This window comes from Oryzias latipes, chromosome 13 (genome assembly GCF_002234675.1).
Source record: "Oryzias latipes chromosome 13, ASM223467v1".
In the NCBI taxonomy this organism is placed as follows: Eukaryota; Metazoa; Chordata; class Actinopteri; order Beloniformes; family Adrianichthyidae; genus Oryzias; species Oryzias latipes.
Genome location: NC_019871.2, coordinates 7104988 through 7119631, shown reverse-complemented (window position 1 = coordinate 7119631; position 14644 = coordinate 7104988). Strand labels below are relative to the sequence as shown.

Here is a 14644-nt window from a genome sequence, read left to right as displayed (position 1 = left end):
AGACTTTTCCGTCTGTCAAACACCCAGAGTTAAGATAAGTGAGAAGATGGAAACAAATACACTTTGATGCAGACTCGTTTCTATTTGTTCATTCATTCATCTTCTTCCGTTCTATCCCTTTCGGGGGTCACGGGGCTGCTGGAGCCTATCCCGGCCACTTATTGGCAAAGGCAGGAGATACCCTGGACACACCCCCCCCCCCCCCCACCCCCCTTCCAGCGTGTTCTACACAGACAGTGCAACATACGGTCATCGTAGCAACAAATTTCATTAATTTTATGTGGAAATGGGTGGTTTTAGTCTAGGGGTGGGGGGGGGGGGTGGGGGGGGAGAGCTTTTTTTTGGTCGCTCATGTGTCCCTGCGAGATTGCCACTTACTGTCTTTTTAGAACAACTTTCCATCCCATAACAGACTCTGGTCGGCGTTCCCAGCTGCAGAAACGCCCCCTTCGCGGTTTCATGCTGCTCTCTTCCTCCGCCCGCTCAAACTACCTGACAGTGTTAACCCTTTTGCTATCCTAGGCACTTTAACATTGGGAGTTGGGTCATCTAGACCCACTAGACAGTGCTATGAACCTTTTTTCTTCAATGATTTGTGATCTTCACTGGTGTCCATGGATTACATGAAATCTTTCCATCTTTATCCACCTTTGTCATGGTAGGGAGAACACGTCAATGTAAGGGTGGGGTCATCTAAGATAGCACAAGGGTTAAAGGCACAAAGACAATCTTAGAACATCATAGGAGCCGCTTGCGGCTCGGCTCGCTGTCTGCGGCTCCGGAGCCGCCGGTTGCCGACCCTTGTGTTAGGGTAACCTTTTTTTGATGTTTTCGTGGCTCATAAACTCCTATCATGTATCTTTTTAGCCCAAAAGGTACATCACTTTTCATAAATATTAACACCCATTTCAAGCCTGTTTTTTATCTGAAGTACATAACATAGATATTTCTTATCTGAGGTACATGGTACAGGTTCTCATAAAGACAAAGTGTTACTACCCATTGTCACTGCAACACTCACTCAGGAGCCTCTCAGACAAGCGGGCACCTCAGACCAAATATCTAGCATTCCAAAATATTTTGGAGGATCAAGCTAGTGAAGGCTCTCCTTAAGAGGACCTACATGTTGACAAGAAAAGCTGGGACAAAGTAGATATTCCTGTAGTTTTAATGTGAGACTTTCCTTGTCTTGGCCATGCAAAGACAAATCTACATTTTTTCCAAATTGGTACAAATATAAAAAGTCTTCTAAATCAATGAACATAAACATCTCTTTTTTTGACACCTTAATAGCAAATAACTGAAAGGGGGAAAAAAAAGCAGTTATTTAAGAATTAATATAAAAAATATGGGAAAATAAAAATAATCCAGCTTGTTTCTCAGTGACAATAAATCCTAATACAGCCAACTCACCTTATGTTTCTAAAATAGAAAATGAAAGGTTGTTTAATTTTTTTTAGCTGTCAACAGGTCCAGCTGAGCATGATGCATCATTAGGAAAGGAAAGGACAGTGCACCCTTTTCCCGCCCACAACCTCATCAATATCTTCCAGGCTCGTGGGATTGAGACCTAGCTAACACACATTTTGGAGACTTTTCCTGATAAATGTGTTCATAAAAACATGTTAATTTTATAACATGATTTTACCGAAACACAAGAAAAAGCACTCATACTCATTCAAGTCTGTTCTGTCACCACCGGCTCTGCAGACCTTGCGATGTCCATCTGCTACAACCAAGAAATGCTCTAACTTTAAGACTTTTCTTTGGTAAGACTGTATTTTCTGCACGAATCTTTGCCTATCGCTAAATAACTGAAATAAAACTTTTAAAAAATCTCAAGAATCTGAAACTATACACAGCAGGTTTCAGACGCCGGTGCTTCCGTTGCTCAATTATGGGTACAAAAGTTGAAAGGACATTTTCACCCAACTAAAACGGCATTAACATTTCCTTTTTTTCCCTGCACACATCTGCTCTAAAGTCATAAAAATAGTAACCCAAACTGTGTTCTAAAGGGTTTTTCGTCACCTGCATTAGAAAATTATTCAATAACAAGACCCATATGCACAACTGTGAAAATGATTTACTCATCCACAGCATCCTTTCACAAATCAAGCTCGCTACATACGCTTCACATAATTGGACCGCACACACCAGCCGCATTAAGACTCTCCTTTTATACTCACCTCCCCCACCTAACTCCAAGGATATGCACACAAACATGCGCTTGCAGACTGTTCACTCACAGCTTCTGCTGTAAGAAGCTTTGAGAATGACTGCGCTCGAGGCTCTTTGTGCCGCTGCTTTTTTTAACCAGACTAAAGAGTAAGAAAGTGTGAGAAGTGTGCTAAAAGAAGGTGAGAAAAGACCAAAACAGATGTTTTAATAAAGCTTTCTCTGTTTAGAATCACATAAAGGATGATTCTATTTCAGGTCGACTGTTTTTGCTTTTCTGGATTCAAATTACCATGTCTGAGCTCGGAAGATTTGTTTTTTTACAGACAGGAACTTGGGAGGAAGCTGAGGTTTTAAAGTACATTCTTTATTTCTTAAACAGACTCCAATAATTCATTATCTGGGGAAAACAAGAAAAAAAAAATCAGGCCCCTGCAGTTGTGGCCTCTGTTTGCTCTGGTTGAGTCTGGCTCAGAGCCGAAGCCGCAGCAGGCTGTGATGTTTTGTAATAAGCACAAGCATGAGGTTACTGATTCCCTTCCTTCCTGTAAACATCAGTCACTCCAGTGGGATTGTAGGAACCATGCGGCTGACTGACTTGACGTCTCGGGGAAATCATAGTTTACTAACATCTGGGGAAAAAATAGCTGTTCTTATTAAAGTCTTCCGTTGTTTGCTTCTGCTCTGCTTCCTCCTGTGGGCTCTGGTTTAAACAGATCAACATGAAAAGTGTTTCCTATTTTTCTGACTCCATCTGAGTGTAGGGAGGATTGGCAAGTTGTTGGATGCTTACTGGCATATTTTGGATAAGCAGCCTGGCCGAGGGCAAGTGTACTCATGCATGGCTGCCTAATCTGTCCATAGAATGTTAAGCTTACTGCAAATTATTGCTCCTCTAATTGATGGACGTTTCCTGCCCTGGAAGAAAACGGTGGCGTGCTGAAAGAGAACTGTTCGCCAGATTTTCATCTAGAAAGAAAAAAAGAAAAAGGGAAAGCAAACAAAAAAAAACATCATTAAAGACCCACTTCGATGAACACTGTGTTTTTAACATTTTCTTATGGTATTTTTCTGATGATAAAGGAAATAAAAAAGAAAATTGCATTTTTGAGTATTTCTTCATTCAATGGTTGTAAATCAAGGAGCAACAGGGTTTTAGTGATGTAGAAAATACACTGGGCGGGCCACAAACCCTCTGCTCTACTCCATTCTGATGCATCCACTTGTTGACAACTACATCCACCTTTGTTTTCCTCGTCTGATACTGATACTCAAACCTCTACGGCTGGATAGCTGCAATATTGCTCGCCATTTTTTTGCACTGATAATGTTAGGTTGGGAGTGGGAGGGGCTGTAAGCGAGTGGAAGAGCTTGTAAATGCAGAGCTCTCAGCAATGCCAACAGTCCCGCCCAAAACTCAGAGACAAATTTCTGATGAACTACTGCTGTTGTGCAGAAACTGTCTTAGAAAACAACAGGTTTTTCCAATTTTGGTTAAAAATGGGCACAATAATAATTAAAGAACCAATGGGGATGTTTGACAGTACGTCAAAAGATGATCTGGGTGGGTCTTAAATTATTGTAACTGCTGCTTTTGTCTGTCACCAATAGTTCAGTATTTGGTTTTTATTTATATTGTTTAATGTTCTGCCTTACTTCACTCGTTTTCTGATATTTTTTGGGGGGAAATAATTTTAATCAGTAATCAAACATCCTACATAGTTTTGTGGTCCGTTTTACATCACTTGAGGGCTCAAATGACAAATATGTCTTTTTTTTTGGAATTATTATGGTTTTATCCTGTGTTTTCCTCCATTTTTTTACCTGTTTCTGTTAATCCAGGCAGCTTATAAAGAACATATTTTTGATCTGTTATTTCAGTCCCCCACCTAAAGTCAAGGAGTCATTTGTACAGCAGAATTAACCTGACAGTGTGCTTGGATTCCTGCCAATATTTTAACACTAAGTCTGCTAAATTTCCTCCGTCTGCAGTGTGCCTCATAAGACCTGTGTGAACTCCTAGCCCTTATTTTTGTCTTCTGTATTGTTTTTTTTTTTACTTTATGAGATGGATTATTTCTCAGTGTGGACTCACAACCTTAGCACATCTTTGTATAAATGTGTTCAGCGTGTATCTGGCCTTCTCCCTTGTGTGTGCGTTTGTTTTTCCTCCCCTGGAGGATGGCTGATGTTTTTTCTCATGGCTGCTTCTTCTGGAAGGCTGGCACTCCACCGCCACGTCAGCACAACCGGCGCTCCCGTTGACTCGGGAGGGGGCAGGGCGATGTGGCCTTTTGTTTTATTTATCTTTTTTTATTTACTTTTTTCTTTTTTTACCAACTGCTGTTAGTAGTCGTGCGTCAGTTTGATGTAAAAGCGATGCCCCCAACCGTCTCCCCCCGCCCACCTTTTTTTCCCTTCCCCCTCCCTCTGCAACAGTTGCTTTAGTGTCATTCATCCTAGCTTCCATGTGTTACAAGCCCTCTTATCCCAAGAGTGTAAAAGCTGGAATAAACCAAATAAATGGACAACAAAGGATACTAATGCGATTCGTCTCATCTGCTGCTCGTCAGCATCAGCAGCACTAAGTAGAATTGCCTTTATCAGTCATTAGGCAACTACACAGCCGAGTACTTTGAGGCGTAATGTCCACCTAATTTATCTTAAAAGCGAGTGGAGTTAACAGTAAACACTTTGAACTCCCACTCGAATTATATTCTAATATGAAATCAATAATGGATGAGCCGATGCAGCTGCCCCCTCACTGCATTCAGATTTAGTCTTGTTCCGCATGCTGTGCTTCCAGGTAAAGAAATGGCTCTGTTTGTGTTTGTTGTCCCACTTTAATATGACCTGCCTATCTGTTATCGGTTTTATGTTAGAGGGTTTATTAGCTGTAGCATGTGCCCTGCAGGATCATTGGTCTACACAGTGTCGTCATAGCTCTCTGTGATGTGGATGCGTTTTGTTATGGCCTGGCTGATAGATAGCACGGTCCACCAGGTCAGTGCGATAAGATCATGACATGGTATACCATCCTGGGTGCTTGACAACATGAAATCATAACAGCAGATGTGTCAATGATTCAACACTGAGCTCGGACCCACACATTAAGGAGCTACTGCCTTGATTTTTTTTTTTTGTATTTACCAACATCTTCCTAATAAATGGAAGAGTAATGCTCTGTCACCTTGCATAGTCAGTTAAGTTTGAGTAAAATCTCTGTGTACTCTAGAAAACCCCTGATATTAGTGATCAGTATTGCGATGACGATATAACTTGCGATACATAAACAAATAGCAAAACAACCAAAAACATAATTTCCACTCCAACAGTTTAAAAAAAGAGTCAACATCAATTATACTCCAAATGACCTTCGTCTGCATAGGAGGCGAACACCTAACATAAAAGAGCTCCGTCTGATTGGTCAACAACGTGACGGGGCCCAACCGATTGGTCAAATGCATAAATGGATTTATTTGATTTGTTAAATACGTCAAGCTGCCTTAAGATTATTTTAACACATTCAAGGTAAACATTCATTGCAATTTTTGCCATCTTTTGCGATTTGCATATTGCACAGCTTAATATTGCGATAACGTTAAATTTGAGATTTGTTGTGCAGGTCTCGTAAAGTCCCTTCATTGTTTATCTTTTTACTATAGATGGCTATGCAATTTCAATTATTTATTTAGCCTTAGCAGATCAACAGACGTACTTTGTGAGACTTTGAGCTGCAGTAGAATGGAATGAAATGTCTGCTTTGAGCTATAAAAGTTTCTTTGAATGAAATCAGTGAGAACATACGGCTGCTCACCAAACCAGCACTCTCATATGCAGCACCTATTATAATCCCCTAGATTGTTGTTGGTTTAGCCTTTAGTTTGCACTGCAAAAGTACTTGTCATATTCTATTGCTTTAGTGTTTCACAGTCTTTGCTGTGTGGAGAACAGCAGTGAACTCTGAACTTGAGTCATTTTTCTTTTAGGTGTTTACTCGGTAGTTACTGCAGCTCCTCCCAAGAATTTCTGCTTCCATGTATGTTTTTAGTGCTGTTAACATTTTAAATCCTGCAAATTTATATACATGTTCAGCATCATTGGACTGTGTGGTGCTTGTAGAGATCAAAACAGCAAACTATATTGTAAAAATTAAAATCCCTCCCCCTTCAAAGAGTTTGAAAAAATGAACTTGGCTTTGTCTGAATGTCAGCAGGAAAAGTTGTTCAGGTTTTTTCTTTTTTTTAGTTTTGTTGCTTTTGACATCATCTGTTGAAACCACAGCTACAGAAAAAAAGTGGATTTTCTTGGTAGGAGACTGAATCCCTGTCCTGTGCTGCTTGTTTTCTGCAGTTTTAGCCCACTGTTTGTTTCATGGTTCCAGAAGAACAGAAAAGTGCAGCTTGGCTGAGAGATGCCTGTGTTTCCCTCTCCAAGGGTTTCTGCTGAGCTGTCACTTCTCTGAGCTGAGCTAAGCCGCTGAACTGGCCTCAACAACAGAGCAAGAAACTTTGTTTCTCAGCACTTTTGGAAAGTGGTCTGCTTGCATTTGCCAGTATTTGAGAAATGCACTTTTTCTTCCCGCCTGTTTTTGCAGAATGTTTAATCATAGTATTTTTTTTTTTTACAGTCAAGCAGTGAAAGTTTTTTTAAATTGTGTACTTTAAAGAAATCCGGTTGAAAATAAGTGTTTATCATTTTAATATACTTTTTTTTATTAAAAATGATGAGAAATGTGTTGTATTAGGCACTTTACGAAGAATTAAAGAAAATGTTGTCCGCCTTTAAAATAAAGGGAGCGTCATTGATTCCTGTCTCCTCACAGGTCCTGCTCAGGTTCCCATGATGTCTCCAAATGGTTCAGTGCCTCCAATCTATGTGCCTCCTGGATACGTTTCACAGGTATTTCTTCAACTCTAATTCTTTTCAGCTGTTAGGTGATCATAGTCTCATGGATTATAAGCAAGCCTGGCTGTTTTTCTCTTTCTAGATCATAGAAGAGAACGGAGTGCGGCGGGTTCTGGTTTTACCTCAGCAACCAGATTTCCACCCAGGGGGACATTCCCCGCTGCATCATCCTCCACCTCCTCCCCATGCACACATGCCTGCCTTCATCCCACACCCCGCCATGATGCCCCCTCCTCCTCACCTGTACACAAGCATGGCAGGAGGTGTGGGTGACTTGAGCTCCCAGTACATCTCCCAATATCATCCTGCCCATATTTTCTCAGAGCAGGGTGAGTTCAAACCTACAACAGACCATTCTCTTAGCCAAAAGCCTTAAATAGTCTTTTAACATATTAATACCACATCGACTGGCATTTAAGGTTGTGACTTCATCTATGTTGGTTTCTTCAGTCTCTGCAGATTCTCACCCCCAACACGGACGCCCAACGTTTGTCCACAGAGACGACCGAACTACCAAAACACACGAACGTCTCCAGAAGAAACTCAAGGAGCGTCAGGGAGGTGGTGGTGGTGGAGGAGGAGGAGGAGGAGGCCAGGTGAAGGACAGTCCTCCATCCTCCCCGCAAAAGTCCTGCAACAGCCCCCCAGCAGTGGACATTCACAACGGCATTGGTGGGAAAGGACTGGAAGCAGAGCACAGGCATCCGGTGACCTGTCCAGACAAGCAGATCAGCAAGGGAAAAAACGGGGAGTCAAGAGGTACAAAAGGCTGCAGTCCAGAGGTTTTACAGTTTAATGATGGGATGGCGTGTTGCCCTATGGTCACAACAGTTAATTACATCTTGTGACTTCATAAAGGCTCTTGAAATCATTTGGTAGTCTATTACTGCAGTAAAATGAAATAAAAGAAACGCAGTATATGATTTGATGATTTTATTTATTTAAGTGTCATGCACTAATGTGCCCAGCCCACATGGGCTTATATGACACTGAAAGACAAAATACATAAAACGTATAGAAACATGCCCATCACAAAAATCCAATAACCCCCACTAGTCAGAGTCTAACGGAATACAAAGTGTCCATGCCTTTGACACAAAATTTGCCAAACAAAAAATGTCATTTTCAAAAAGCCAACGTAAAATGTTATTTTCAGATAACCAAAACAAATCAGGAAATTTCTTTTCTATTACCTCACACATACAAATTCTCTGTTTTTGGTACAAAGGACAATAAAACAAAAAATGAAATTCATCTTCCACCACTTCCAGCTCACAGACCTCACAGAGTCTTTCCTCCTCAGGAACACCTTTAAAGCGCCCTGCTTCCACCTGTAGGGGGAGCACTCCTGCTCTAGGTTGAGCACATAGGGATCTTTGTCCTCTTTTCAAGTTGTACATAACATATGGCTCAGCAGAAAATGTGTCCTTAATTTGCAAATAAGTCTGTAATTTTGGTTTTTGAAGCAGTTTCATTTTCCATTCTTTTTCATAATAACCAACTAAAGTTTCCTTAACATCAACTATCTTACATTTCAAACAATTTAAAAATAAAGTTCAAACTTCTGTAGAAAAGAGTCCAGTTTTATGGAATGAAACCAAAAACCTACTAAATATTAAAAATGTGTGTAAATTTGACAAACTATGCAAAAACCATGCAAATATGCATTTGAAAAGATGTTCCTGGTATAATTTTACATGTTTTTGTAATCAACACTTTCTACGAAAGAAAGATGAAGCACGTTGTAGCGACGAACCAATCTGATAACATTTAAACAAACAAAATTTCTGCCTTTATTCTTAAAAACCTTGTTTTTGTGAAAAAAATAAATAACAAAATGTTCTGTTGTTTTTTTTAGTGCTTGACAAAGAGGCTCAGGCCCTGATCGCATTTCTGAGTACCATCAGTAAACCCGTGGTGAGTATTCACCTCCTCTTGGTTTTTATCGTTTTAAAATACTGTGTTCATTTTTAGGCCCTTGTTGAAAATTGTGTTTTAAAATCCACAAAGACTCCCTTCAAATTTCCCAGACTGAAAACGAGGATTTATCTCATACAGTGTGTGAAAGTCGGAACTTCCTGTAAAGCTGCAAAAAGTAATTCAGTTCAGAGCTGTTGAAAATGAATACAGGCAGGAAAGGAGCAGCTACAAAAGAAAGTGCTTATTTTCTAGCACTCCAACAAACTATTCATGTTTGAATCAACTGCCAGAAACCAAAAGTGGAAAGTGAAAGCCTTGGGTGAAGCTCCAGGGTTGAGTGTTGGAGTTACGGACTTGACCTGATTGGACTCTTCCACATATAATTCCCCCCCTGCAGTATAGTTTGGAGTATTTCTAAACCTCTGAATAGAATGAGAAATCTCAGGATGGTACAGCACATCCCTGCAGCTGGGGGAAAAAAAAAAAAAAGCGTACCATGGATGCATTGACTTGATCCAAGTCTCTCGCTTTTTGTCAAGTGCTGTGTTTTAAAACCTAAGGGAAAAGACTTTTTTATTTTAAAGCTCAAATTGTTGAATTTGTGTGTTAAACATTTAGCGGACACTGTTAAAAAGCACTGTTTTGTGTTTTTACAGTTGTGATTTGTCCAACCTTTGCATTTTAGGTGTCAGACATCCAAGCAAGAGGAGCTGAAGTCAGCTGGGTTGCCCCTGCCAGGCCTGAGAATGAGAATGGCAGCGTGGAAGATGACTCCAGCTCTCCACAGCCCCTCAGCTATGACATTTCTGTCTCAGTTGAGGGGAAAGATGGGAAATACCAGACTATGTATTGGTCAGTCCAAACATGAAGACTCATTTCCCCCCGCTGTCAAAGTTTTAGCCCTCACATCCAACTAACCGTGACTTTCTTTGATGCAGTGGGGAGGAACTAAGTGCGACTTTAAAAGGTCTACGACCGGCGACCGATCATCACGTCAGGTTGGCATAAACTACTGCCAGCTTAACATCCTGTCCACACAGACAGACCCCATGTAACGGTTATTTTTTTCTAGGGTCCAGGCCATGTCCAACTCTATAGTGGGAAGCCCATCAGAACCTGTGAGCTTTACGACTCTAAGCTGTGAGCCAGACCCCCCCAATCCTCCAAAGAAGGCCAGTGGGACCAAGAATGCCCTTGTTCTCCAGTGGAAGGTAAAAGGAAAATATAGTTTTTAAATGAATATATGCTATCTACAGGAGGATTGACAGTTAATGCCTTAGTAACAACTGTCTTTACAAGTGGATAAGGGCAGTCTGCTTGGAAAAAATTAGCAAACCTGTGCGCAGGTGGCACGCACACATTTTTTAAGGTCGTAGACCACTCAGTAAAGCAACATTACATTTTTTTCTAAGGGCGTGACACATTGTTTTCAACCCCCCAAGTCTTGGACATTTCCTGCAGTGGCTTCGATTTGTTTCATTACAAAGCGTGACGCCAGCCGCGCAGCTTTCCTTCCAGTTTCACAGCATACCTCAGGATCAACCATCCATGCTGCTCACCAAATGTCAGTAAAACTCAATGAGTCTCACTTCCGTGTTCAGATCCACCCCTTTACAAAGCTAAAAGTTAGTGACAGTGAACCCATTTATGATTTTACATGAGCATCTTATCACAGTCCTTTGACATTAATGCCATTAATGCAGAATAATCCCAGTCTTTTTCATCCACAGAATTAAACGGCAATGTTGAATTTCTGTAACCGACTCCAGCTGCGCTCTTTAAATGTCATCATTTTCCTGCATTTGCTTAATGACTGCTGACTGCAGAGCAGCACCACCTGTTGTTTATCTTAATGCTCCTGACTTTGGGCATTTTAATGAAAATACTTCAAAAGAGCTTCAAGCATTAATGCCGAGCGGTTTGGTCGCAAACATAAGCGGCACTGCTGTGCAGGCATTTTTTATTCAACCTTAAATCAAAACATAAAAGATCAAAAATGGCTGTTAGATAAAGCTGGAACAATAAATCATTTGAACAAATTTACATTTAAAAGTTGGCAGTATTTTTAAGTAATCCTGCTTAGTTTTGTCTTGTATGATTCTTTCATTTGGTCAATAAAAATGGATTTCCTACCATTGTTTTCCAAGCAGTTCAACAATTATGTGTCAGAAATGAAGCCGTTAAACATACAACCTCATTGTAAAAGGCATTAGGCGCAGCAGTATTTAAGCACAACACCCAGAATCAATTTTATTTTTTGCTTTAACTGCATTAAGCATATTGGTAATCCTGTTCTGAGGGCATGCTTGGATGAACATACTTCTGCCATGTCCAAATGAGATTCAGAATTTAAACATTGCTCTTTCCTGGCAGCAGGAAGCACACTCTCTGTGGACTGTTGAACAATAAGCATCCATCATCTTCAGCTGTTTCACTGTTGCCTGGATTGTTTGTTATCCCTGTTTGAGCTTAAATCTTCTAAACAGTCAGCAGCACAACTTTTCTACCCTGAGTAACAAACTCTTTTATGCGGCCGTTGCTCAGAGGTATCCACCTGATGGTACTTGAAGCTAAAAGCAACATGTCAGTTGGATAAAATGTTTAGTACTGGATCTGTGAACCAAACATATCCTGCATTCATATTTGATCATGAAAGGCAAAGACATTCAAGTTTTCTCGTTACCGTTGACTAATCGGTCTGCTTCATATCAGGCTTCGTGTGACAATGGCTCCAAAATTCTGAACTACATTCTTCAATGGGATGAGGTAACATTTTATTTAACAGATTGTACAGTTTACATTTCTTTGTTTTACAGTGGTCCCTCGCTATATCACGGTTCATCCTTTTGGGGTCTTGCTATTCTGCGAGTCTTTTAGTAAAAAATTTTGAGTCATTTTTTGTGTTCTGCATCCTAATAATTTAAATTAATTTTCAATGTGTTCATTTTGTTGTTTTATAAAGTGAGTAGGTAGAAGTTTACAGCCTTTAAGACCCACTCCGATCATCCTCTGATCTATTTTTCTTGGACATAGTTTCTGCAGAGCAACTGAGTTGTTGGCATGGAGCAACCCCGCCTCCCTTCCCTTGTTCTTACCTGAGAGCTGTCTGTTTACAATCTCTCCCGCTAGCTCACAGCCTCTCACACCCCCAACCTAACATTACCGGTGCAACAAAAATGGCGAGCAGTATTGGAGCTATCCAGCTGTGGATCTAGTCGTCCACAAGTGGATGCATCAGAATGGAGCGGAGCTTGTGGCACTCCTAGCGTATTTTCTACATAAAAATACAATTTTTTTTAAACAGCATTTTTTTCATCTGCTCCTAATGTACAACGCTTTGAATAAGGAAATATTAAGAAGTGCAATTTGATCTTAATTTTTTGTTCATGTATATATGTATATAGATGTCCTCCATCATCAAAAAATGCCACAAGAACGTGTTAAAAACATCAAAAACACTAATTTTTTAAATCACAGTGGGTCTTTAAGTAATCTAGAATAGCTGAAAAAAAATAAAGTTAACCACCTTACAGATTTCACCTCTGGCAAGTTACTTTTAGAACATAACTGCTGTGATCAACGAGGGACCACTGTATATGTAAAGACGATCTTATTGGTGTATTTCTTTAACTAAACATGTTTTCTTTGTTTGGAAAGGGGAAAGGCACAGGCATTTTTGAAAAGTGCTATAGTGGACCTCAGAAGCAGTACAGAGTGACCAAGCTTACTCCAGCTACAAGATACTCGTTTCGCCTCGCAGCAGAAAATGACATGGGTGTAAGGTAAGAGCTCTAATGAGTGCAGTTATTCCATGGGTGGTGCCCTCACCGGTCTCCATTTTTATGTTACTGTCTCTTCCACTCACTGTCCCCATCTGTCCATGTGCGTCTGACACACTTTGCTGTCTCTTCCTCCCATTCTCTCCCATCCTCTGTCTCTCTCTGCCCTTCCCCAGTGAGTTCAGTGAAGTGGTGGACCTGTTCACCTCATGCAGTGTGCCATTGCCACCCTTCCCTCCAGAACTGGAGACGGCGGGAGTGACCTGGTTGTGTGTGAAGTGGCAGAGGCCCAGCAGTTCTCCAAAGGAGGATGACATTTCCTACATTTTGGAGATGGAGGAGGAAGGCTCGGTACGCCAAAGTTGGATTATGTCCAGTTAAAATATTTATCTGTTTCTTTTCACGGTGTAGTAAACTAAACATAACCGGTGTTGAATAGTTTATGTGGTTCGTGTGTTTTTGTTGCATGGTGACCTTAGGGATTCTTGGTTATGGTTCATCCTGAGTTTTTCCATCTTTGTCTCAGGGATACGGCTTCCAGCGGAGCTACGACGGTGAAGAGCTTTCCCACACCATCAGGAATCTCCACAGGAGCACCAAGTACAAGTTTAGGGTAAGTGAGGTCAAAACGGGATATCTGGCGGTTTAATTTAGAAAGTATTGTCTACGTGTGGAGGGGGCCGACGTCGGGGAGGGCTGCTGTGATAACGCCGGCCTTGTGACTCATCGGTTTACAGGATTTTGCCAACAGAGCGGTGGGCAGCTGATAGTATGAACAGGACTCTGGTTTTGATCTTCAGTCAGAAGCTCGGGGAGCAAAGTGTTTGGCCAGTATGTGGCCTTTTGGCTGGCACTGATGTTAACAGGGTGTTGGGACAGACTGCCCCCCAAGTCACTTTGCTATTTTCAACCTTTCATGTTTCCTGTTTTTTCCTCTTCTCTTTTAGTGAAAGTCTAGACTTTTTTGTGCAGTCAGAAACAATTGGCTCACATTTCTGAATCAAATGGCAAACTGTAGATCAAGACCTGAAAGGGATATACACTGGTCCCTCGGTGGCCCGGCGGCCACATTTGGCCGCCGAGCCTTGAGTTTGACACATGTGGTTTACACAATCAACACAAATCAGCAGATTTTGTAGTGGAGGAAAGCAGCTTTTTAATATCCGCTTTTGACCAATACGCACCGCTTTACATTACTTTAAACTAGTCAAGTGTTGCCTAACGACAGAATCTGCTGAAAGTATATGTTAGTTGTGTAAGCAGTTCAAGGGTTTTAGTTGTCTAAAGAATCAAAACACTGCAGTAAAAGCTATGCTGTTAACATCTCAATGTTTGGATGTAGTTTTTATGTCTGTATTGGTAAAAATCACCAAAGATTCGTCTTCATTCTGACTTATTGTTAACCATGGAAAGGATAAGTTTACAATCATAGTGTCTGGACGATTGTTGGTATGAATTGACACCTACTTGTTTGATTTCATTGCACAAGACCTGCCTTATGACTGTTGTCGTCCAACCGATCCGCCCTCAAACAGACGGATGTGTTCAGCTTTTGCAGTGGCACTCCATTACATAAGTCGGAGCTGGCAGCTGGATCACAGGTGTTTGCATTGGTTATCTGCCTAATAGCTGTTGTTTCCTGGTTTCCTGTTCCCAATGTCTGCATGAAATGGGAGATTTTTCTTTTTCTTTTCTCGAATCGACTAGAAGCTGAGTTATCCACAAGTTCCTGTGGTTTATCACTACAAAAAAAAAAATGTTCCTGATGGATAAATGCTTTATCAAGCAATCCCACTTTCACCAACCCCCTCCTCCGTTCTCTTTTATTCTAATTATCCAGCTGCATGGCCTGAGCGGAG

At 41.0% G+C, this 14644-nt stretch overlaps 1 protein-coding gene across 4 annotated transcripts in view; it reads left to right on the top strand.

Annotated features, from left to right (window-relative positions):
* The window catches only part of fndc3a (fibronectin type III domain containing 3A), a 54160-nt gene that overhangs the window by 24501 nt on the left and 15015 nt on the right, over window positions 1-14644 (top strand). For all 4 annotated transcript variants that reach the window (XM_011482314.3, XM_011482315.3, XM_011482317.3 and 1 more), the window contains 11 exons: window positions 7004-7080; window positions 7169-7415; window positions 7537-7845; window positions 8945-9003; window positions 9692-9858; window positions 9945-10004; window positions 10079-10217; window positions 11719-11772; window positions 12664-12788; window positions 12962-13136; window positions 13312-13398. In XM_011482314.3, the coding sequence (XP_011480616.1) occupies window positions 7004-7080; window positions 7169-7415; window positions 7537-7845; window positions 8945-9003; window positions 9692-9858; window positions 9945-10004; window positions 10079-10217; window positions 11719-11772; window positions 12664-12788; window positions 12962-13136; window positions 13312-13398 (1499 nt within the window). The remainder of the gene's footprint in view (window positions 1-7003; window positions 7081-7168; window positions 7416-7536; window positions 7846-8944; window positions 9004-9691; window positions 9859-9944; window positions 10005-10078; window positions 10218-11718; window positions 11773-12663; window positions 12789-12961; window positions 13137-13311; window positions 13399-14644) is intronic.